Source organism: Podarcis muralis, chromosome 9 (genome assembly GCF_964188315.1).
Source record: "Podarcis muralis chromosome 9, rPodMur119.hap1.1, whole genome shotgun sequence".
Classification (NCBI taxonomy): Eukaryota; Metazoa; Chordata; class Lepidosauria; order Squamata; family Lacertidae; genus Podarcis; species Podarcis muralis.
The window spans coordinates 37,125,422-37,150,980 of NC_135663.1; the positions used below are offsets into that span (position 1 = coordinate 37,125,422).

A 25,559-nucleotide genomic window follows, 5' to 3' on the forward strand; every position below is an offset into this window, starting at 1 on the left:
CCCTTGTTTTCTCCTCTCATCTGTCACCTAGTAATGCACATTCCATCAGTCTACCTGAACTGTTTCTATCCCAACTTGTCATTGTAAGAACTGTAGCTTTAAGAGCTGGTGTCGAAGTTTTTTTAGCCCTTTCCTCCTCCTGCCCTTTTCCCTTTTATGTTGTTTCTTCTAGATAGTAAGCCTGAGCGCAGGAACTGTCTTGTGTTGTGGGCTGCTCTGTGCTGCTCAAGAACTCTTTTTAATTGAAATGTGGGGCAAAATGCTTTCAATTTAAAAAATGAAACAAGTGTAACATGACCCAAAGTATCCAGTAATGCATTTCTGGAGCTCATTGATACATATAGTAATAGAAGCATAGAATTACAGAGCTGGAAGGGATCTCAACTCATCTAGCTCAGCGGCAATGCAGGAAGTCCACCACCAGAACATTCCTGAGAGTTGGCCATCCAGTCTGTGCTTACAAACCTCTAGCAAGGGAGAATTCAGTACCTTCCAAGGCAGTTTCAGCACCTGAAGGTTTATTATTGTGTGACACTACCATAAGACAAGGTGCTCTGTTTATTTCATTACACAGTATTCATGAAAACTTGATTGCTTCTCTAGGTCCTTTGCGGTATATTACAGAGCTGCAATCCTAATGTGTGTGTGTGGTACTGGGATATATGATTGCCAACAGACATTCTGAATGCTTAAATCTATAATAATCTGTGTCAGTTTCGGTTTCTGGGCTATATGAATAGATGGTAGCTTATGTGGGAATTTTTGTGAGATATTTTTTCTGATGTGCTCCCAACTTTCTCCAGCAGAGATTCTCCCACTCTGTTTAAACTGGAGTCCACTGCTGTTATCTTTCCACCATCTGAACCAAGCAGTGATAGATCAGACAAGTTCAAACGTACATGTTAAAAATAAGATTAATTAAGCTACAGCAAACACAGGGAAAATAAAAAGCAACATGTACAAAACTATTGGTTCTTATGTGAAATTGTCTATTAGCCTGCAAACATAGGTGACCTCCAGTTGCCTCAAGTTCAGTTCTGACCCCAGGTCCAGTTGTCCCTCCTGGTTCTCCTGTTCTGTGCTTGCTTCATTACTCTAGTTCCTCAATCCCAGGTCTCTCCCCCTTCCACCTACACATACTTTGTTCTTTTTCCCTCTAACTATAGTGGGTCATGGGTTCGAGCCCCCACGTTGGGCAAAAAGTTCCTGCATTACAGGGGTTTGAACTAGATTATTCTCATGACCCCTTCCAACTCTATGAGTTAATGATTCTTCTTATGATGTGTGTAGTCACTGGTAGGTAGGTAGGTAGGTAGGTAGGTTGAATATGTGCATGCCATTTTAGTCCTACATATATATATATCTCTGCTAAAAATATTAGTAAGAACTTCAAAAAATCAGTGGCACCATTATCATTAACTGCTGATACTGGTGTGTTTGAAATAAGATTTTAAAAAAGGATGACAACTTCATTCTTATTAGCACCTAAACTAATTTTTAAAAGTTCTGGTTTTACCAAGATAGTAGAATGTCCAAGAGGACCTTAGGAGGAGCTATAAAGCTCCTATAAAGCAGTGTGACCAGGCTTCTTTGAAAATATTGTTGCTGGCTATAATGATTGCTGAATAGCATATTGCTCTAAAACAGTGGATTTCATCATCATAAAAACTCTTAAAATGTATGCAAGATATAATTTTCCACAACTTCATAAACTCTGTTGCATGGACCATTTTAAACAGCTTTCTTTTGGAGGAAAAAAAATGAATCCAGTCTATGTGTAAACAATTTCTCTTTGACCCTGACTTTTAAAAATGTATGTTGCCTGTATATTTTTCTACAGGCCTTTAGTCCCAGAAGAATGCAAAAGAACAGCTCTTCCTGCCCAGATATTGACATCTGAATGCTCAAGGCATTGTCGAAATGGGCACTGCACTCCCACGGGGAAATGCTGCTGTAATCAAGGCTGGGAAGGCGAGTTCTGCAGAATTGGTTAGTATTCCGTTCACAATAATTCATGGAAATAGCAAGCTTCCATCAACTTCTGACAAAAGTTTTTTTTAAAAAAAAATCCATATATTTTAAATTCCTCATTTACTCAAGCTTCTATCAGCAAGCAATGAATGGGTGGGAGGGGAAGGGAAATCACAAAGAGCAAGAGACTCGGAAATTTGCTTTCATCAAATGACATGTGTGCATTTGATAAACTGTGCCAAAGCTATCCTGGATGTTGCTCATATGTAGTGTGTTTGGGACCACTGGAATGAAACGACACACATCTGGGGACTAACACTGTCACCAAACATAAACATTCTTTTGCCATCCTTCAAATGCTTCTCCACACTTTCAGTCAGTTTCTCTGTACATACAAGAGGAGCTGTGGAAGTAGACCTGGGGATGAGAAGATGGAAGTGGGATACAGGTTAAATGGAGAGAATGAGTGAGGCAAGGAAACCTCTGAAGCATGCAGCCATAGAGTCCTTGAGGGACATCTGTCTCACCATACTGTTCAAAGACCAGAAGGAACTTCCTACGGTCATTCTGTTCAAAGGAGACATTCTGACCACCGCCACCTGGCCAGCTAAGGGCAATGCACTCCAGGAAGGGATCCTAGTGAGTTAGAGCAGTGTCTAGGGATGTAATATGTACCCTGTCCAAGAGTCTCTGTTGACCCATATGCAGAATAACAGTTGATAAGAATGTGGCAGACTCCCTAAATCAGAGAGATACTTTCATGAGCAAGGTATTCTTTTACATATTTCTGTTATATTTTTATCCAAGTTTCTTTTCCCATAATGTATCATGGCCTATTTTATATTCTGAGAAACAGACAAAAGCAAATGGTTCATTTTTTTTGGAAATAACTAAATAAATCCATACTGCTGCCATTATGATGGAGAAATAGTTCCCATTTTGTACATATGGATTTTTTTCCTGATTCTTGGGAAAGCCTCTACATAAGAGTTTTTTGTGTGTGTTTTTACAGCAAAATGTGAACCAGCCTGTCGACACGGGGGTGTCTGCATACGACCAAATAAATGCATGTGTAAAAAAGGATATCTTGGTCTTCAGTGTGAGCAAGTGGATAGAAACATCCGAAGAGTGACAAGGGCAGGTATTCTTGATCAGATCATAGACATGACATCCTATTTGCTGGATCTAACCAGCTACATTGTATAGTGTCTGGGACTTATTTGGATACCACATTTTCAATGGGCATTTGTTTTTCAAATCTTCTCTTCTCTTCTCTCTCTCTCTCCCCCCCCCCCCACCAAAAGACTCTTATCCTGCTTTGAAACTCCAGTGATTCCACTGGGTTTGTAGATCTGCCTTTTTACCTTTTCAGAGAAGCAAAAACGTACAATTCACGCACAAACATCTGGTTGCATAACTAGTGGAATTCCAAAATTATATTTCCTCATGTGAAGTAGTTTACACAGAAATGCCACTGTTACCACAAATAATTTCCAATGGTGTCACTATGAATATTTGATATCCCACCATTTTTTGTGTATAACTATCTGAGTATAGCAATCAGAAAAGGAGTTTTGAAACTGTTGGCCATTATTAAATTTTGATTTTAACCATGGTTAAGATATTTGGCAGGCGGATTCAAATGACCAATTGCCATCAAATTCATGTAACAATAAACACATTGGTTTTTTCCCCTTCCATTAAAAGCTGTTCTCTAAACAGGATGGGAAAAGGGTATTGTAGTAAGAACTATTATCCACTGGAATCTTCAGATGAACAAATTATGACATTAAATCATGACCATGTGAATCTACCCCACCGTTTTAAGACAATGTTTCGGAACTCCTTAATGCATTCTTATATAGGCAATTCATTGTAAGATTGTAATCTACACTTCTATCAATGTAACAGAATGTTATGCACTTAACTACTTTATCTGGCATAGATGCAAAAATCTGGCTATCGCAGCTTAATTTCCACACTGTTTCAAGTTCTTCATAATTAAATTATATCTGCATATTTTAAAACCAGTCATTGTAGAAGGTCTGTTTTTTGTTTTTTTTACTGAATATCTTATTTAACAATGGGCACTGGGTTTGTGTTACATATTTATATTATTTTATTTTAATTTTTTATAATATAGACATCATCTAGATGAACAGCTTTGCCATGTCCTGTCAAATACTAAAGTTACCTTTTTCTCCAAATTAATTGGAATGATGGGGAGCGAAAGAGCAAACACACTCTTTAATGTGTTGTGGACATAATGTAGAAATGTATCCTTGTGTCAGCCTTTGTTCGTAATCGACGGAGAAACAGCTGCAGCCAATCAACCAGTCGCTGCAAATGTTGATAGAGTTCTTTCCACTATATCAGGACTGGCCCATTTTTATATGGTATATGAATTTATTGCAGAATTCACATTGAATGGAACTTCACTGGATGGGAGCTCACTTTAGCTAAAGTCTTGCCTGTGTTAAGAGGACACTTGTACAAATCATTAAAATTATGATTATTGCCAAATATGGTTCAAAATGTAAATGTTTCTTGGAGAGTTAACATAATGCTGTTTCCTTTTTGTAAATGTATCAATAAATTTGATGTACATGCTGTATTCAGAATTGTTAAAGTATTGATTAATATTGGAACTATAGGATCACCCTCAGAATTTAAAATGCTTATTCCTGCAATACTTGTGCTGTAGTCTGTGTGTTCATACTTGCGGTGTATATCAATTTCTCTTTGTGCTATTGTTTTTGCAGAGAAGTCTTCCCACACAGAGAGAAGGGAAGAGCAAGGGTGCCCTTCGTCCCACAGTTCATCAAACACCTGTTCCTCCTACACCAACAGTGTGCAGTGTTTTAAGCAATGTAGCCTGACACTTTGACCAAACATTCCCAGCCTCCTTGAGAATGGTATCTGTAGGAGAGGGAACGCATTTATAAGAGCGAGTTCTTCAGTCACTAAATGAAATCAAGCCATTTCTTCATACCTTTTAGTACTGCTGCAATTTGTAAGCAAAACGCAATAGGTAAGCTGTTGGTGTCCAAACATCTGTTTTAGAGACAGCAGAAGGAAGCAGCGCCTGCACTTGCCATCCACCTATGATTCCTCTTGGGTTTCAAATGACCTCCTGACAAATGGAAATTGGTTGAGAAATCTTGGTCGAGTGCTTAGTGAACAATGGGGCAGCATTAAAAAGTGCATGCATAATTTTGCACAATGTAGACCCAACTGACACTCTATTCAGAGAAGGTTCAGGATTAAATGAGCATGGAGACCAAATTACCCTCTTACCCCAGAAAAGGGTGGTCTCTTCCAGTCATGCTAGCACGTCATTGGCTAAGCAGTGTGACAAATCTCGCAATGAACCCTGCAATAGCCTGCATCTGTAGGTTAATAGCAGCCCTTTGTCTCCATTGCTTTCTCCCTATAGTCTTTTTACTGAATCACATCACAAAAAGTTTTACAATTAAAAAAAAATGTCCTGGCAACCATTTTTGTACATTGACCTTACCTTCTAATCTTCTCTTATTCAACGTGGGGGTGGCATTAACAAAATGTGAACTTCTAGAGAATGAGGCAGCTGTCTAAATCTATCAAATCGTGCTGTTTTATTACACATTACACTGTTCACATAGCTTTGCCAGAGTAAGAATGAAGTTACTGCAACGTTTACAAGCGACTCACATTTAGATGATTCAAATAGCTGGTATTTCCATGCAGACCTGGGTGAGGGAGAAAGAGAGGGGTTTTTTTCATAGCTAGCAAAACTTCATCTATGACAAGTAAATATGTTCGGTTCCTATGTTTTTCAAGCAATTTAAACAATAGAAGGTAAACTGTGGTAACAAGAGCCCAAGGCTGCATTCTTATAGAAGGTTAAAAGCTTGAAGTGAGTAAATATGTCAACCACACACGTTGGTTCATAAAAAAACACAGGGATATATAATAACTGAAATCATGGCATTATTTTGTTAGTGGTTATACAAAAAAAAACCCAAAACTCTTGCCAATTTGCAATAACTAATTGCAGTGCAAGTGGCAATGACACAAAGTCTGTTTTATAATATTGAACTGGAGTAGCAATTGAAACAGCCCAAACTACACAATTAAAATATTAAATTGGAATAATATGGAAAGGAATGTGTGTCTGTGAACGTCTCCTACAAGTATATAATATAGCATGAGAACTCCCTGATGGAAATAAATTGTTTTCAGTAAATTCACTGAAAAACTAAGCTGCATATTTATGAAAAGCACCACAATTATTGAAGAAGTCAATGGATGACTTTAAGCCTTATTTCTAAAAACTGCCCTTTAGGCTTAAAAAGAGGCTAAACAGAATATAGTAATTACCTTGAGTAATGGCATGCAAAAATATGTAAATTATTTCTGTGACAATTTCATTGCTAATTAAGCTCACACCATGGCAACTCACAATGCGACCCTAAAAATGAAGTTTACCATGAAACTTTTGCCCCCAGTAAAAATTAAGGTCGGTGGGGCAATCAGTTAATAGGCTCAAAGACGAGCACATGACTTTTGTACTTGTGCTCAAGCTTTTCTTTCATCAGCCTCTCCTGGTCTGCAATTCTAATGAGGTTATTTTGAAATATTGTCTTTGTTTCCACAGCAATGATATTTTGGGGTAGAAAGTGCTCTCATGCGCAAAAAAACTGCATATGCCAGTGCATATGCGTATATCTACTTAGGAAGTTGAATGAATTTCAGTAATTTTATCTCTCACCTTTAAAGAACAATGCAAACAAGAACGCTCTTATGAAAAATATTTAACTAATAATCTATAAATAACTATAGCAACCATTAATTAGTGACAAGTGTGTGTAGACCCACTGGTCTGTCATTACATGACTCTTGCTAGCCTGGATATTTGGCAGAAATGTCACAGTTCTTGTGATATTAAGGTGCCATCATTAAGCTATTCTCTAATTAGTTATAGCAGGCCTGTATATTTTCTTCTGTCAGCTGACTATTATGTTGCATGTCCAGGGCATATGATTAGGCCAAAAGCCACAGACTGGCACTCAACCAAGTCCATGTTAAAGGAACTGCATGAAATTTAGGGCATGTCTATGTATGTTGTCTGGGATTTATATCCCACCATGTTCCATATTCCTAGATAATTGGGAACAGGGTTGCAGCCTTAAGGGCGGAAGTTGTACCACTGAAGGTGCAGTGATCAGTTGGTACAGTCAAAGGTAAGAGAAATCTATGGATGTAGAGAGGCCCAGGCTATCAATGGAATTATCATAGAATTAAGGACTGGTAAGGAAAACATGGGCAACTCTATTTCCATTAATTTCCTTTTTCTATGACTGCTCAAAATAACTAACTGTGTCCAGAACTGCAGAGGGCTGCTGAACTCTTACATTCCAAACATGCTGGATTTTCAGAGCTCAGCTTCCTACGCTGATGCTGGATGGGATGATGTCGGGACAGGGTGCTTGGTCACGCTTGAAGTCTGAATATGCTGGTCCTGTGCTAGGTGGATAAATTATCTGGGTCTCACTCCACGCCTCTCTGGTGCTTATGCCCTTCAGTACCTGACTGCATAGTGAGGAAATCATGAGCAAAACAAGACCCATTCCTGCCCCACTCTCAACTGGTACCTATAATGGCATACAGAGAGCAGGTTCTGCCCTTTGTGATAAGCTAGACAATGCAGTATTTTGGGTTTCCTCATCATTCCTTATCACAAGACAGTGTCATCTGTGTGGAATGTTAAGGAAACAGCAAGGCTGAGGTTCCCTTATGTTCGGAGGCAGTAATGCTTCTGAATACCAGTCGCTGGGAACCACAGGAGAGGAGAGTGTTATTGTGCTCAAATCCTGCTTAGTAATTTCCCACAAGCAACTGGTTGGCCGCTGCGGAAACAGCATGCTGAACTACTAGATGGGCCATTGGTCTGATCCAGCAGACTCCTCTTATGTTCTTCATCACACTAAAACAGGGCTCTGCTTTTCTTGGTTTCAGCTCTTTAGCATTCCTAGCCTAATGATTAATCTGTCAAGCAGAACAAAGAGTAGCTCTTAGTGTTTTAAAAACAAAGCACCAGTACAACAGGATACATGCAGAGATATGTGGCTAGTCCAGATAGGAGGAGGTCTGAACAAATGAAGAAGGTAATCCTATATCTACTCCCATGCCTCTGGAGTAACAAGCAGTGATGTTCATTGGCCCATTCCTGTACCAAGCCTGCAGATCTAGCTCAGCACAACTTCCCTGTAACATGATAATTTGCAGGATTGCATTTACAAGGAGTAAGGGGTGGCTTTTTATGGCATTTTTACGATTTAAAAGTTTTCAATTATTTTAAAATAAGTGCAGCTCTAACACTGATTTCAGATCACACATGATTATAGATATCCTCATTCTGTATGTAGCATATCTTTATCACACTAGTGTATATAGACATCATAATGTTATCAGCTAAAGCATGGGAGACATGTGTTTGAACAAGGAAGAAAGGAGCCATAGCTGAAGTCTTGGTTTTCAATGCTACACAACAAAGCCTACATATTGTTAATGAAGTTTAGTATATTACATATTTGTATTTCTCCTTCAACTTTTCAAACATTGTCTGCTTGCTTATATAACAATAAAACATCTACTTTTTAATCTCTCCAAGTATGTCTGCTATATCCCTCCCCACTCCACAAAATACATTTAGAATTTGTTTGGTTGGGGGGATGACTCTTGAAGGAGAAGGATGAAATTAAGTAAATGTGCCTAGGGTTACAAGTGAAGCCCAGTTATTAGTCCCATGTTTCAAACTAAGCAAGTCTGGGCCTGGTCAGTGCTCAAATGGAAGACTACCTGGAAACATGTATGCCACCTTGGGTTCCATGTTGGGGGAAAAGTGGGATATAAATGCAAAAAAATAAAAAGCAGTGAAATGGGATTTAGCAGCAGCAGCCTAGGGACATCTACTCAGAGGTAATTCCCATTGAATTCAGTGGTATTGACGCTTAGGTAGGTATGCACAGGATTGCAGCCTTAATGTAATTAACCCACATGTTGCTGACTTTGCAACCAACATTGCAACCAACTTTTGCTATAGTCAGCTGTAGCTCAGTGGTGGACCACATGATCTGCAGACAGAAGGTCCCAGCTTTAATCCCTGGCTCCTCCAGCTAAAAGGATCAGGTAGCAGGCAACATGAAAGATTCTACGTGTGACCCTGAATTGCTGCTACCCACGACAGATAAGGCTAAGCTAAGCTAAGCAGGCAAGAGCTTGAGCTGGTACAAAACAGGTTCACCTTTCCCTTCTGTTGCAGTGTTTTATTTTTTCCTGACTGTGCCCATAGCAGCTGCATGACAGCTGCAGCTTTTCCGCCATGGTGATGGAGAGAGGTGCACCTCTGCTTCCATCCAGTTGCGCCTGGTTATTATAATATCAGAGGGAGGACCAAAAAAAATATGTGTTACATTTGATAGGCTCTGTTGCACAGAAAATCACTCCATAAGGCTCAGGCCCTAATTACTCAGCATATGGTGCTGCCATCATGAGCTGGCTTTGCTTGCTTTGGTGATTTATTAAGAAGTTACAAAAACCTGCTGACATATTTATACGTCTTGTAATTAATATGCACCTGACCTTTCATTTTTGTTTTGAAGAACTTTGCACATGGGTTTTACCTCAAGTCCTGGGAATGCTCAGCTGGCCTCCATCCTGCAAGCCACTGCATTTAAGTAATCTCATTGAAATGAGAGACGTGCCAGGATATGATTTCAGGATGGTGTCCATTTGGAATAATGAGTCTTTCATTCCATCAACACCTCAAAACAACATCTGGGTTATATTTTTCTTTTTCAGTAGAATTATAGTTAGGTTTTTTAAAAAATACCAATCTGTCTCATGGGAGTGTTTCAGGTGTTATGCTGTCTGGACGCTCATCGCCAATTGCCAGGAAGGGTGGAGTCACCTGATCAGCTTGGAATCAAAGGATTTGCATTTGGGACCCCACCTCCTCACAATATTACAAACTAATGGGTGGAGAGTACACCTGCTAGGAAACGTAATATTATTGCTGCAGCTGCAGTTTGTAATGGTCACAGAAGGCTTTGATGGCTCCATTACCCAGGAGGAGATCAAGAGCAAAGGAAATGGATTTTAAAAAATAAAGAAGTATAGCATGTTACATTTATATTCAATAAAGTCTGAAATTTACAAAAGTGAGAGAAAATGTAGTTCAGTACATTGGGACTTCATGTGTCCCTTGAATGCTGGTGGATTACTGTGAGGTCAGACCCACCCTGAGAGTTATTTATGAACTGTGTCATCTTGCAATTCAAAAACACCAATTGCTTATCCTGGCTGTGATCACAAATGCACTTGTGCCAGTGAAGTTTCATTGACGTTTACAGGGATCCAGCAGCTCAAATACATTTAGGACTGCAAAAAAGGAAGCCTAGGAGGACTGTAACCATATCTGGGCATATGCCACCAGCTCAAGCTAACACTAACATTAGCTCCATCAATTGCAGTGTTATGACAGCTACTGACTTAGGGGATCTAATTGGAGGTGGGTATCTAACTTAAAGATTCAGGAATCAACATGCCGCTCTCATTTCTCCTGTTTCTTTGGCTTTAAATGTCTCTACTGTTCAAACTGATATTTATATATTTGCTAATTAAAGTCTGTAAAACATTGCTTACTTTGATGAACCATGTATATTGTATGAATGATATTTGTGAGGTTACGTGGCAAAAGCTTTCAGCTGTCAGGTCTTTCCCCCCCCCCAAAAAAAAATGGTGCCTGCAAGTTTTAAATACTCCAGAGCACCTAACATGCAGGACCTGTATCAACCTCCGTAGTGTCCCCTCTGGTAAGATGGAGCTGAAGAACCACCCTTCTGATACCAGCATTGCTGTAATGTACCTGGATGGCACAGGGATGGGACAGAATGGTGTTCAGGTTAGAGCTGCATGGATGAGCCAGAAGGAGGCTTCATTGGTTTGGCTCCACTAGTTCACCTGCACAGCCCCAACCTTGCCAACCCACCCTGACCCATTACCATCCAGGTATGTTGTAGGGATGCCAGTAGAGATGGGTGGCTCTGCAGCTCTGCCCCACTCCGGGGGGGAATTTAAATAGTGGGTAGACTTAGCCTCCTGGTGTTACTCAACTGCTGGCCACAAACACTACCAGAAGGAAGGGCATACACCAGGGGGTGCTCTACCCAGGCTTTCCCAAAATTGGAACTGGCCCAGAAAACAAGCTGCGGACATTGCACAGCCTTCCCACTCTGTTTAACCACCAGTCCTCTTGTCCCTCCTCCTTTAACTGCCACCTAAAGCAGGCGAGGTAGGAGAGCAAGTACCCAAAAGTTAGGAGGAACCTGCTTGAAGGCACAGCCTACCAGCAAAAAGTGGAGCACCATCTCCAGGAAACGATTGGCAGCATCACTGCCATGTTAGCAGTGAGGACAAAAGGAGCAGGAGCAGCAGTGCAGTAGCTGCATCTTCTCTGACTGCGACAGCTAAGGAAGTGGACTGTGGTCCATGAAGATCAAGACTCTTTTATGTTAATCCTGCTGTAGATACAGCTATCCCTCTACAAAAATGTAATGTGATGAATGTAAGTTCTCCCTTGTGTGGCTCTCACCTGCCTCCTTCCATATTTCCTTTTATGAAAAGGTTGCCTTATACTGAGCTGGACCATTGGTCTATCTAACTCAGTATCAACACAGGGTTTGGCAGCAGGGTTTTGGATTGGGTGTATTCCCAGCCCTACATAGAGATACTGGGGATTGTACCCAGAACCTTCTTTATGCAAGGCCAATATTCTACCATTTCCCAAAGTGATCCAAGGTGAAGATTCCTTCCATCTGCTGTAGCATCAGAGTACCTAGGGTCACATAGTGCCAATCCCAGGCATTGACTAAGGCATTGTTTGAATGATGTGAAGCTTGTCACATTGTGATAACTTAAGGACTCACAATGTAAGCATTGTCCCATGGGTTTATCTTAACCAGTATGTCTGATGGTGAATTTTACAAGAGCACTAGCCATGGGTTCTTCCTCTTGATTAATAGGTTCATCACATCACCATACATGGATATTCCACACATTCATTTCAAATGTTGCACCTTGGTTTTTTTACAAGGAAGATATATCTGAAAGCTAGCATCAATAATAATATTGTATGGGTGAGATCAACTATTTGCTTTGGGAGCTCCAACAACATACACGGCACATAGTCCAATGCAGAGGAGTCACGTTGACATTACACCATCACTTTTCATAGAAATAAACAGAAAAGGCTTCTTCAGCAGTCCTATGTTCTATGCTATGAGTTTAATGGAGGCTTCCATAGCTGCAAAGAGATTAGCTTTACCTGTTAGTGTTTTACACATACCATTAACAGGGAATTTTCTTCTGTCCTCTTTGTTTTGCCTGAGAACTTGCTTCTAGGTACCATTTTTGGGATGTGTCTTCAGCATAATGAATAGATGTTGCTTTGAGAAGTATCAGATGCTTTTGGAGCATGGAAATGGAACATATTTTCTCATTAGATTAATTAACAGCTCTGCTTGGGTGGCATAATTGGGTATAAATTTTCCTCATACCTAAAAAGGATTTTATTTTTATTATGTTTTCTGGTGTCTTTAAATTTTTATGGCTTCAACTCTGTTTAGTCTGCATGTAATCCTTGAGAGAGAAAACCCAACATTAAAAAAAATTAATAAAAATAACAGTTCCTTTTCTCCAAACTGGCACTTATTCTATTTTATGATCCTTTCTGTATTTTCCCTCCTTTCTCCTTATAATTTGCATGCAAATCCTGAAGGAGTAGTCCACAAGTCAGGGAATTTATGATTACATCGTCAAAGTAAACTTAAGCAGGGTGATATATTAAACCTGACAAGATGCTGCTCATTAATCTTTGAAATATAGCCAGGTGTGAGGTAGTTACGAGAGACTTCCAAGCAGGGAAAGCGTAACACAGCACCCAGTGGTGGGGCTACATGGAGGGCTCCCTTACCTCATGCAATGCTGCCTGGGTGGGGACTGGGAACTGGACATCACTCCAGAAAAATTCAGTTGGATGGAAGGAGAAGGGAAATGTCATGCCTCCTTTTGCCAAGGGTCTTGCAACCCTTTCAATGTTTTGTTCCAATTAGGCTAGTAATGGTCCAGTTGGCAGGATCTTGGCTTTAGGCCTGCTTTGTTTTGCCTTGACAAATTCCTCCATCTCCTCAGCCTTAAAAATGGAAATAACAGTGATTGGTGTAGAAGTTTTAGGCCTGGTCTATATAAACTGATGATCATATTGTAGGAGTGCTAGAGTGGATTCCAGTCCATAAAAACTTGTGCCAAAATAAAACTGGGCACTGCCTTGAGCTTCTTGGAAGACACGTGGAATTTAAAAGTCAATGCAAATAATAAATTTTTAGTCTTTAAGATGGTATAAGGCTCATGGCTGTTAATGTAGGATTATGCCATATCAGACTATGGGTGAAACATGACGGGGGGCATTTGTATGAAATGGAACCAGTGCAAAAAAAAAACCCCAAAACAAAACAAAACAATGGAATTTTGTTGAGTATAAATGTTACCATTGGTAAAATAAACATGATAATCCATCCTTAGAACTAATGTAAGCACACAAGGCAGGTATAATATATAACCCTCTCATGTGACTGTACGAGCTCTAGAATACAGTCTCCTACCTGAATTCTGATGTGACGCAGTCCCATCATAACTGTGGGACTTTGCCTTTCATTATCATTCTGAAAAGGAGGGCTAATGCATTATGATGGGTATTGGTAAGAAGATATATTAATTATATTAAATCCTCTATGGACCCATGTGTGTGGGTTGACTAACAAAGGGGAAATGGCTGGTGCCCGTTTCTAAAAACACAGAGCTATCACATAAAGAGTCCTGGTAGTAGTTTAAATCCTATTGTTAGGCAGATGAAAGAAGCATAGGAATAGACTATTAAACCTTCTTTTAATTCCATTCCAGCTGCTTGAGGCAGCTGGCCCCCTTCTACTCACATGCAATGAAACAGGCCACACTGAAGTAAATTAAAAAATGCTTTACTTACTTAATCCTAAGGTCACACTCAGGAGAAGAGGGGGGGGGATGTGACCCTCTAGCAATTTAGAACTCTGTGGTCCTTAACCCCTTCATATACTAACTAGCATTGTTAGGTTTGACTGCAAGTTTCCACACATTTAATTCACAACTGCACCATAGAAACAAAAATTACAATCAGTTTATAATCAACTATGCTCTATCTCCACTGTTGGAGGCAATATGTCTCTGGATACCAGCTGCCTGGAATTGCTTTTGCACTCAGGTCCTATTTCTGTTAAGCATCTATTACTCCCACTATGCTTCTATTGCATGCATTCAAGATCCAATTGAATCACCACTGACTGTATTTTTTTGCATTTCATTGCCATTTAATGCCAACCTCCCCATTTTTACAATGTATTTGATTTCCAACTGAAGATTGCACTTCATACATCTGATGAAGTAGAGATTCCAGTGGTCCATAAAACATATGCCATAATAGGTTTCTTAGGACTTTAAGGTCTTGGCACTTTTTGCTGCAACAGGCCAACATGACTATCCCTCTGGAAAATCTTTTAATGGGTTTCTCAGAACACAACTAAATTGCGTTATTACTCTTCTGGTTTAAAAAAAATAACTTTTTTTTTTTTTTTTTTAAAGCTATTTACCCCTTGCATGCATACATACAGCTGTCCTTTACCATTTCACATCAAGTTAAATGCAAAACCTCAGGTGAACCAAAAAACGTTTTCTGAGCAGCTGTGGAAGTTTGTCATACCTCTGCCCACAAACTATTTCCCTGCTAAGAAAGCCAAAGCTGTCATGTTTTTAAAAAATGAGTTTCTACTGAAACTGAATCCCTGTCTAAACAGAGAGGTTAACAATTTATCCCTCTCTCTGTACCCTTCCACTTTGATTTTTATCTCAAATATTAATTTTTGTTAAGACCACCCATTCACTTCTTTAAGGTAACTTAATCCTGAGATCTCTCATCAACATCTACATCTACAGACAAGTCAAACTTCCCAAGTAGATTGAGAGCACATTTCATTTTTCCATCTGTTGGCTCTTTTTGCATCTGACTGCTGAATATTCTGCATTTCAAAGCCATTATCTGGCTTTGAATTGAACCCAACAGCATTATACTTAATGCTTAAAATCTCTTTAGGAAGTTGGTTTATGCACAGGCATCTCTGTGCTTCTAAATATTATTTCAATGAGCTAAAATTTGAATGCAGGGGGCCTAGGCTTTGTTCTCCACAGCCACAAAAGCTCCCTGGGCGCCTTTTTGGCAGATCACTATCTCAGCCTAACCTCTCCCTTGCTGTTTGGCTGCTTGTTGTTGTTGGTCACCTTCAGAATGTCAGTCTTTTCCAGGAGGGATTCAGTCACATGATGGAAATTCAGATTTGCACAATTAAAGTCGATTAAACTGCTCTGGAACAACAACTTCACTTTTTTAAAAGTTGTGGTTAGGAAAGTGAGGGGGAAGTGCACTGTGGGATAAGCAACTGATTAATGGATAGATGTACAACCATCATCCAAATTGCAATGAAATCAGAATGAATGCTACTTGCTGTATACCTTCCACATAAACAAATAAGAAAGAGCACGCTACAACCTTTCCGCAAGCAAATCAAGACGGGTGCTCAATAAACAATTCATCTGTTTTTATTATTTGAGTGAAAATAGATTGAGATGATGAGGCTGCAATCCTACCTCCACTTACCTGAGAGTAACCCTGCCCCTCTTTAATTCAACAGGACTTTCTTCTGACTTATTTACATGGTTAGGGTTGGACTGAAAAGCACTAATTCAGTAAAATCCAAGTTACAAGAAAGTTACAACAAAGGAGGGTCACTCTGCATGTTACTTTTGACAAGGGAAAATCGTCTGATCTTGATGAAGATCGGCATTCACCATCTCATGGATCCTGGTTAGCACAGTAATGCCTGATGTCACTCTAGCCCTGTTGAGTCACAATGTGCTCTACCAGTGAGCTATGACAGGGATCACAACATACATAGGAGACATGGGGATGAGCACCAGCCTGTTCCAATGCTCCCCCCATGATAACACCAAGGTTGCAGGTTTGATTCTTGTATGGGACAGCTGCAAATTCCTGCATTGCAGCAGATTAGACTAGATGATCCTCAGGGTCCCTTGCAACTCTCTTCCAATTCTCTGATTCCATTATTCTTCCCACCTGGGACCTGATAATGTAGGGTTCCCAGTTGTGCAGTCAACCAAATGAACTTGGAAACTCCCTTCAGGCCTCCCTGCTCAACAAGGGAGGCTGAAGGCAGAGTGGATGTCACACAGGTAGTAGTAGTATCAGCCCCTTGTGCACCTGCTCCTCCTGCAGTGATTCCCTTTTCCCGTACAGCAAATGAAATTATGTGAGGTTACATTCATAAGACTGACGTAAAATCACCTCCTGATGACCTGCCAAAGTGAAATTTGAACATGCAGAGCTGCCTCCTCCGCCCGGCTTAATTTAACTAGTCAACATCCTTTTTTAACTCTACTTTAAACTCATCCGATATTTCGTCCATGTGGTAATTGCAAATTTATGTTGATATGCCCCACAGATAAACTGCAATACACAAATAAGCCAAACAAGTTGCCCAATATAAGTCCAGTTTAAAAAAACAAATGCTGTTCGTAAAAGCCACACACACACACACACACACACACACACACACACACACACACTAATAATAATAATAACTCAAATGTCAAGAATCTACCATCTAGAATCAAGGCTTATCTTCACAGAATCAAACAAATTCAATTTTTTTAAAGCTAAAATTCAGTTCTCTGTTATTATTCTCTCTCTACATTGCTAAGTAGCATTTGTGGATGGGATACAGATAACATCTGAATAAGTTAAATGAACTATAGCATTTTTTTTGGTCTAGTTGTTGGCAGAAACCGCGTATAATGGCTTTCCAATATTGCTCTTCCTGACAATCTCTCTGTGTCTCAATGAAAGAGGCATTGAGGAAGGCAAGAGAAACGGCTAAACAACAACACCTAAGAAGCGATGAAGCTGTAGAAACAGCTGCGCTGCATGCGCTTGGAGCATGAAGAGGAGCAAGAAGGGTGAACCACAGCAAGTTTTTCAAATGGGCAGAACAGAAGCGAGGAAGAATGTCAGGATGTTCCCTTCAAAGATCCGCTGCTTGCAGACAGCTGCTTTGTCAGTGATGCAACAAAAGTAACTTGATCATTTTTATGTATTACTGATGAGTAAAACAGCTCAGCATCATTTTATTTTATTTTTGAGAACTTGATACATGCCTGTTATGTGCATGGTGCAAACAGAATGATAGAAAATGAGTTTCATCCAACATGGCCATTCTTTGATTCTGTCGTATTAACCATATAGCAGAACAAACAGAACATCAATATTCCCTGTATAGGGAAGTTTTTCATGTTTGATGTTTTACTGTGCTTTTGTAATTTGTTAGAAGCTGCCCAGAGTGGCTGGGGCAACCCCGTCAGACGAGTGGAATAAATAATAATAATAATAATAATAATAATAATAATAATAATAATAATAATAATAATAATAATAAGTGGCTCACCAGTGGTTCATGGTCATACAATGCTGTAAGTTTCCAGAGGGTAGTGATTATTACAATGTAACACGGATGTTGTTGCACTTTGTCAGGGTTGAAAATACTTCCAAAATGTGTTGTATTCTAGTGCAGCTGTTCCACTCATGCAACCTACTTGCGCAATGGAATTTCCCCTCTTCTGCTTTCCCCTGTATTTCCCCACACACCTTCAAAATCTGTTGCAGAGGACTGGAGGACTCTACAGAGCAGATGTTTGTGGGGGTGCCTGGATTGGAAAGCAAGGGGAAGTTCTGTTGCATGAGTAGAATCTCTCTCTCTCTCTCTCTCTCTCTCTCTCTCTCTCACACACACACACACACACACACACACACACACACACACACACCAAGCAAATAAAGCAATCCCCACATTTGTAATCCAAGCAGCTGTCATATGATTTAGAGATTTTAAGGGTGTTTCTAGATTGATGGCTCCTCCTGTGGCAAAACCACAAGTTTTGGCTACCCACCTGCAGGGAGATACTCTATTCCCCATTTTCCAAAAGTGGACAAGGTTAGCCTTCAAGAATGAATGGCATTGTTTAATTGTACAAGATCTTCATTGTAGCGCTAGAGAATGTGAGTTAACAGTGAGAGGTTCGTAGGAGAAGGTTTTAATTGTTGAAGGGCATATTTTATATCTTTAAAACTATGTTTGGACCATTACTAAGGCAGGAAATGCAAAGGAAAATATCCAGGTGGTGTTTTGTTTTTGTTTTAAATTGTGATTATTAAACTGTAAGTCACCTTGAACTTCCTTCAATATTCCCAAGAGGTACCAGTTTTGAGGTGTTGGTAATATACACATTTATTTAAGTTTTATGGATTAATAATTTGTCTGAAAATTGATTAGGTAATCAACTAAAAACCTCAACTCAATGAGCAGCTGTAGTTTGCACTTAAGTTTCCCTGTAGGCCTATAGGGTTTTTCCGCTGCACAATTGTGGCCCACAAGACCAATGGAAGACTTAGGGAGAAGAATAAAGGATCTGGTACAATGGTCAGGAAAAGTTCTACATTTCCAAGCTGGAGGGACTCCTTCCCATCCCTGCAACCTATTACAGGGCAGACGCAAAGCCTTTCTGGAGATGTCAGATATTTCACAATGCTTCCTCGTCAGATGGGCTTCCAGTGGTGGCACAAGGCTTCTCCAAAAGAGAAGGCTTTGGGCTGTAGTCCGTGCATTGAGACAGAAAAATTGGTGCTGGAGGTGTCCCAGGGTTGCTTTGAAGTTTGCCTTCTGCATGAAATGGAGAGTGGCAGTTATGATTGGCTCCATGTGACCGGAAAAGGTGATGATAACATGATTTATGAGTGCCAATGCAGTGTAACATATATAGCCAATGATACGTCGTGGCAAATTACACAAGATAGTTGTGTGGCTGCCTTTCCTAAGATAATAATGAAATCATGAGCCTTTTGCTGTGTGGGTTGGGAAAGAAGTCTGTGAAATGTTAATACAAGCTCTGAATGCAGAGCCACGCAAGTTGCTATTTATTTTGCCCTGCCACTTGGAAACCATGCCTCGGACTTCAGTGGATTTGCTGCAGCCCAAATATCAAGCTGAGCTAAATATGCAGAGATCTTCAGTGTGAGAGGAAGCTCCAATAAAGCTTTCCAAGTAAGAAGAAACAACTACGTTTGTCTTTTGTAATACTTAGGCTGCTTTCAACCACAGCATCTTTCCACGGGGAACTTTTGATCTTTGCTAATTGGTTGCAATCTGCATTCTATTTTCCCTTATGAGTTGCACTTTCAGTTATTCCTTCTTTCCAGTCATATTCCAGATGTTGTTGGTTACCCTTTCCCTGTATCCTTTACTGAACTGCATTATTTCCTTACACACACACACACACACACACACACACACACACACACACACCAGTTTTCAGGTATAACTTATCACACGTTCCTGCCCATGATGGGGAACCTGTGATCTTCCAGATGTTGGATTCCAACTGCCATCAACCCCAGCCAACATAGTCCATGGTCACAGATGATGGGAGCTGTAGTCGTGCAAGATCTGGACAGCTACAGATTCCCCACTCCTGTGCTATACAGTAACGTTCATCAGCAGAAACTTCCAAAGTACACCTTTTGTGAGAAGTCTCGACTCTTCCAAATGCCCATTTTCAAGATTAGCTCAGGGTTTATTCATTAGTTTATTACACGTAAATCCCACCCTTCTTCCCAGGAGCACAAGGCTATCTATCTATCTTCAGGTAGGTAGCTGTGTTGGTCTGATGCAGTCAAAATATTTTTTTAAAAATTTAAAACATGTCGAGTAGCACCTTAGAGACCAACTAAGTTTTTTCTTGGTACTGTATAAGCTTTTGTGTGCATGCATGTATCTGAAGAAGTGTGCATGCACATGAAAGCTTATACCAAGAACAAACTTAGTTGGTCTCTAAGGTGCTACTCGACATTTTTTAAATATCTATCTATCTACCTATCTATCTGGGTCTCCAGCCACTTCCCAGTCCCAGACCTCCTTAGCTTCAGCAAGGTGACTGCATTATATACCTTCAGGCGACTTTGAAATGTCATGGAAACATAGTGGCCAAGCATCTTATGAAACAGAAAGTCTATTGCAAAACATAAATGTAAACAGTTTGTGCATAAAATTCAGCTGCTAATCGGAATACTAACTTTAATGGGGAAATGGGGCATAACTGTCAATGGGTTGTACCCATTTTTATTCCTACATAACTAACTTGGGTCCATTCATTTCAATGGGTCCAACTCTAGAGTATAACTTTGTTGGATGCAACCCAATGGGCCTTTCCTACAAGTGGGAATAGTTAGGATCAGGTTGGAAGGATGTCACCAACAGTACCTGATTTTGAAAAGGCCTAAAGAGGGAGGAAGATGCAAGTGTAATAAATAAACAAGGTGGATACGAACCGAGCTTTGATCCAGACAATAAATACTAGGAACAATACAATAAAATGAATTAGAGATCCAATGTGATGTAGTGGTTAAATTGTTTTGACTAGGGAGACGCAGGTTCAAATTCTCACTCAGCTATGACACTCATGTGGTGATCTTGGGCCAGACACTATCTCCAAGCCTAACTTACTTTACAATATATAATGGAAGGGAACCATGTACACTCAGCCCCTTGGAGGGTATAAAGCTAACAGATGATTCTATGAAATACCTTACATAAATTGTGAGCATCAATAACGGTCCTTGCTGCCAGCTGGTGGGAGTGGAGGAGGTCCTTCCTGGGTGCAGGTACAGCAGTGGGTGTGGCGCTTTGTCCTGGACAGGCTGTTGGGTTCCTGCAGCCCAGGCTGACTCTGGTTTTCTACAGTCTGCAAGGGCCCATCTACATGCAAAGCAGAAGTGATGGGCTGATCCCCCTCTCTCTCTCTTCAAGAGGGTGGCAGACATGCAGTTTGCCATCCGCACCAATATGCTGGGGGTGTCACTCTTCTTCCTCATCATCCTACATGGCTATCAACAACCCCCAAAGCAGGAGGGATATTGAGGGGTTGGGGGACTAATCCCCCACCTCACAGAAACAGAGGCCTCCAGCACCATGAAGCATGGAGGCCCTAGACACTGAAGCCGTGCTAGGCAATAATGGCTCGATCAAAAAGAGGGAAATGTCCCTTATCGCCTTTGTCAAGACCTAATATGTGCTTTAAATGATTTGCTCAACTGTGTTTTCCAGAACCCACAGTAATACAGCATGTTTATATATTGACTCTCAGCCAGAGCAGCTCTGCTTTGGAGGCCTGCTCTGTCATTGGCCATTAACAAAACAAAATAAATTTCAACTGAGTAAGGTAAGCCAAGTAGAAACCACAAATCAGGAAGGCCACTGGCTTAGGTTGTCTTCACTGCCAAAGCCTAATGCGATATATAATGGAAAGATAATGAGAGGTTACAGTTAAGTTCTACTGTGCTGCACATAAATGCTGGCAAGGCAGAAGGGCTGGGCCGATCTTCTCAATCCTTAAACAAACATTTGATTCTGTTTCCCCTGCCTCACTTTCCCACCACAGCGATATGCCCTCCCCTCTAGTGACCTAAGCCTCTTTACTCCAGGGTGGGGCAGGGTTAGGTCCTCTTTGTTCATTTACTGCTCTGCTTCTTTGCTCCAGCCCATTCCAGATGTACCTAGCTTCCAGCCACGCCAGATTCTGGATATCCTGAAGGAGCAGGAGGAGGAGGAGGAGGCGCTGGCCACGAGAAGGCAACATCCTGCACTAGCATCACATTAACTGGCTTGCCACTTCTCCCCACAGTTTATTATTCATAGCACTAGCGGGAGGGCAAGGTGCAGGCTGACTCACACAATGGCATGCCAGAGCTGTAAGCTAATACCAATCCACACCCCCAGAACTGAGAATCAGATCTGGATTGGGTCAAAGCGGTCAGCTTCCCTCCAAGTGAGAGCTGGGGCCCGAGGGACTCGCCGCTCAGGGCTGCCGAGCTCAGTTGCTATCACCAAGTACAAAACAAGGGATGGAGAAAGCCTTCTTCCAACTGTTTCGGAGAAACGCTGTATTTCACAAAGCTTCTGTCAAAGAAATGAAGGCTGATGCTTTTAACAAATGGGTGTGTGGGGTTTGAACATCCTTCAGGTGTTTGCAGCGGTGGGGTGAGGGAGGGTGCTGAAGAAAAACATCAATACAACCAGAGGCAGATGAAACAGATTTGAAATAGAAATCTCAACATCATTTATTATTTCTGAGTGCTTACGGTTTGCAAAGCAATGCAGAGAGATAAAAGCGGGCAGCCTTACCTTCTCAATCTTTTCAAATCTAAAATAATCTTAAAAGTTTTTCTCATTTAAAGAACAATGCATATTAATGATTAATATATACTTGTCATGAGCCACTACTTATATCACTCTCAGTCTGCCCTGGACTCCTTTACTTATTATTCAACCTCTGAATACTGCATAAAATGTGTTCCCACCTGGCTTGCAGCAGCATAGCCCGTTAAAGAATAGTTCTAGGGAAGCAGAATTAATCTAGGATGGATTTGGTTAGGCTACTGAGCAAACCTGGTTAGCTGCTAGACAAACTGGTACAAAAATAACTTGAGAAATTATAGTAAATTTTGAAGAGCTCTCTTTGCATTCTAAGGGCAGAGAGTGAAATACTACAGCTAATAATACACCTTTCTAAAGACAGATTTCCAAAGTCCATGAAATATATAAATAAATATATAAAAATATAAATAAATGTTGAAGTACAATAGAGACATGAGCAACCAGAATATTTCTCCCCCAAGTGGATCAAAATATTTAAACATGTAAAAGGTTTTATTAATTGATGCACCTTCATCTCAATATTATTATTAATTACAGCCACAGATCTTTACAGACCCTTTCTTCCCTGGCAGGAGAGCGCCATTTTGTGAGTTCGCCACAAGTGCCAAAATGTACTGGGCCAGCTCTGCTGGGCAGGGAGTGCAATGTGGATCAGGACCACAGCACTGCAAATGGTTAAAGCCCCCATCCCCTCTATGCCACAGTCCCAAATCAGATTAGCTCCCTACACAGCTGCTGTTCTAAAGAAACATCACATCACATTTGGCCGTTGGGTTCACCTTTGGAAAAAACATGAGGAGTAAAAGTGCTAGTTAATTGTGTTTTCTTTCCTTGCTGCTGATTGTACTATCTGAAACTGCTTTAAGATACAAGACAATGGAGGGCAGTAGTAGCGTATCTTGTTAGAAGCCCTTCATTCAATAACTGGTGTGTTTTTTTAAAAAAATGTGACCATGCTGGCAGCTACCAAAGCTTGAATTAGTATAATAGTGTAAGAAAACTTTTGTAAAATATTTAAACTAACACCAACATCTGCCGATGGTTGGAAGTTCTGCAGTGCATATTATTATTATTATTAAAGATTTATTAGCTTACAAAATTCATGCATTGTCTCTTTTTTCAAGTTGTATTTTATACAGATCATTTTCATTTCTTGTGAGACATTAGTGTTGCATACAGTATTAGGTTGGGAAGAAATGAAGGGGAAAGAGGAAGAGGGGGAATGGTGAGTGGGGTAAGGTGGCAATGCTTCTCTTCTATTTAGTGTATGTGTGGGGTTTTGTGTCAGCGTCACTTGTATGGGTTGTCTTACTATTCACTTGTTATATTTCCTTGGTAGTGAGAGGGGTTGGGGTGGCCTGGGGTGTGGTTGGTTGTCTTTGGTTGGCTGTAGTGATATTTTTTTACATGTGTGAGAGAGAGAGGAAGTGGATTTTTTGACCAGGTTAGCCAGATTGATTCGTATGCTGTCGGTGGATTCTTGTTGGGCTATGTAGGTGTTCAAACTTTTGGAGCCAGTGTGGTGTAGTGGTTAAGAGAAGTAAACTCGTAATCTGGTGAAACTGGAATCCAGCTCAGATTTTCACTTCTCACAAAGTTCAACAGAAAGCCCATATCTCACCTCTGTTGTGTAGTATCTGGCATGCACTTTAACAATGGCTTTCCCAGTATTTATGCTCAATGGAAAGAAATCTGACACGTATATTAGATCTCTTTATTATGTTTATCCATAAAGAATTGCTGCCAGAAATTAGTGACTAGGTTAGGGGTACCATCAAGTCCAACATTATTATTATTTTAGTTTGGGTGTGCTTCTTAATATGGACTTCAATCTGGATGTTGCAGTACCTTAACACTTTTGAACAGCTGAGGGTAATATGCAGATTGTGCCCATTCCAGAAGGTGTCAGATATGGCCCATAGTGATGTACTGTATTTACATCTTCTTTGAACTACTGTAAAACCATAATAATTAAATGTCTCCATACAGCTGGTTGGCAAGTACTGTGCTTTGCTTTTTCCTTCAGGTCATACATAAGGTTTAGATCTGAGCTTCCAGTCCATGATCCCATCTCTCTTTCTCTCTTCTCTCTGTGCTTGTGTCCATGTGTGTGTAAAAAAATCTTTTTAGATGTTTTCTTGGCTTCAATCACTCACAATTTTTCATTTAGAACAGGGTGACCTGGCCAGGCACTCTGAAATTGTTCACTCCCAGTTCTCTGGCACATCATCAAGCTTTTTCTTTATTGAATCAGTCATTAGGAAGGATGGTTCCTCCATAATTCACACAGCAGCATCCCTAGAAAGAAGCATTGTGATGCTGTTGTTGGGTTTCAACAAAGGAAAGAAACCTAGGTTGGAATCACCACTCAGCTATGAAGCTCGCTGAGTGATTGTAGGAAAAACAGTATCTGCCAGCCTATCCTTCAGAGGGACATTACGAGACTAAAACTAAAACGAAAGCTAAAGCTTTGCAGTTTTATTTGTCTGAATCCCAAACCGAATTGGGTCCATTTGTATCAATTTGGCTGAATCTGCATTGGGTCAAGGCAGCTACAAATTGCTGCAGTCAGGTGGACCAGAATACATTTGCAGCAGTTTGTGCCGAACCAACGCTCAGAATGGTCTCTGAAAAAGCCAGACAAGCTGTCTCCTACATTTTGCAATTATTAATTATAGCACCATATGTGAAGAAATCCTGTTTATTTGAATTAAGTTTTAATGAGTATTGTGTAATGTGTTCTGACATTTGTATTGTACATGGTAATGCATTTCATGTGGAAAGATTTCTGTCTGGACCAGTGAAAGTTAGTTTAACTGTCGTAGGGACCTTGACTAAGAACTGTGAGGAAGGGTTGGTGATATAAAGAAGAGTAGAAGCTACGTACATTTCAATTGGTGGGTGCAGGTTTAGAATTTTCAGTTAGACAGTGTGATTGGCTGGGGTTGGATTAGAGGGGCCTACAGAAGAAGGGGCCTATAGAAGAAGCCTCCATGTGGCTTGGTGCTGGTCCAGCAGAGGAGGGTTGGGGTGGATTTGTTGGTTCTTGGTGCTCATGGAATCATCCAGAAGCCAAGGAGGTGGAAGGCCTCAGAGGCAACTGGAACGACTTGCTAGGGATAG

At 40.5% G+C, this 25,559-nt stretch overlaps 2 protein-coding genes across 3 annotated transcripts in view; one reads left to right on the plus strand and one right to left on the minus strand.

The window, feature by feature from the left end:
* HHIP (hedgehog interacting protein) overlaps positions 1 to 4,661 on the plus strand; it is a 69,335-nt gene extending 64,674 nt beyond the window's left edge. The window contains 2 exon segments of the mRNA XM_028743637.2: positions 1,841 to 1,989; positions 2,984 to 4,661. Of these exon segments, the coding sequence (XP_028599470.2) occupies positions 1,841 to 1,989; positions 2,984 to 3,177 (343 nt within the window). The 3' untranslated portion in view covers positions 3,178 to 4,661.
* ANAPC10 (anaphase promoting complex subunit 10) overlaps positions 3,253 to 25,559 on the minus strand; it is a 59,419-nt gene continuing 37,112 nt past the window's right edge. The window contains exons 5-6 of one of the 2 annotated variants that reach the window (XM_077934071.1): positions 5,662 to 5,699; positions 3,253 to 5,104 (exon numbers count right to left, since the gene is read on the minus strand). In XM_077934071.1, coding sequence (XP_077790197.1) covers positions 5,673 to 5,699 — 27 coding nt within the window. In that variant the 3' untranslated portion in view covers positions 3,253 to 5,104; positions 5,662 to 5,672. Of the gene's footprint in view, positions 5,700 to 25,559 lie in introns of both variants that reach the window. The other variant, XM_077934070.1, reaches the window with a different exon arrangement.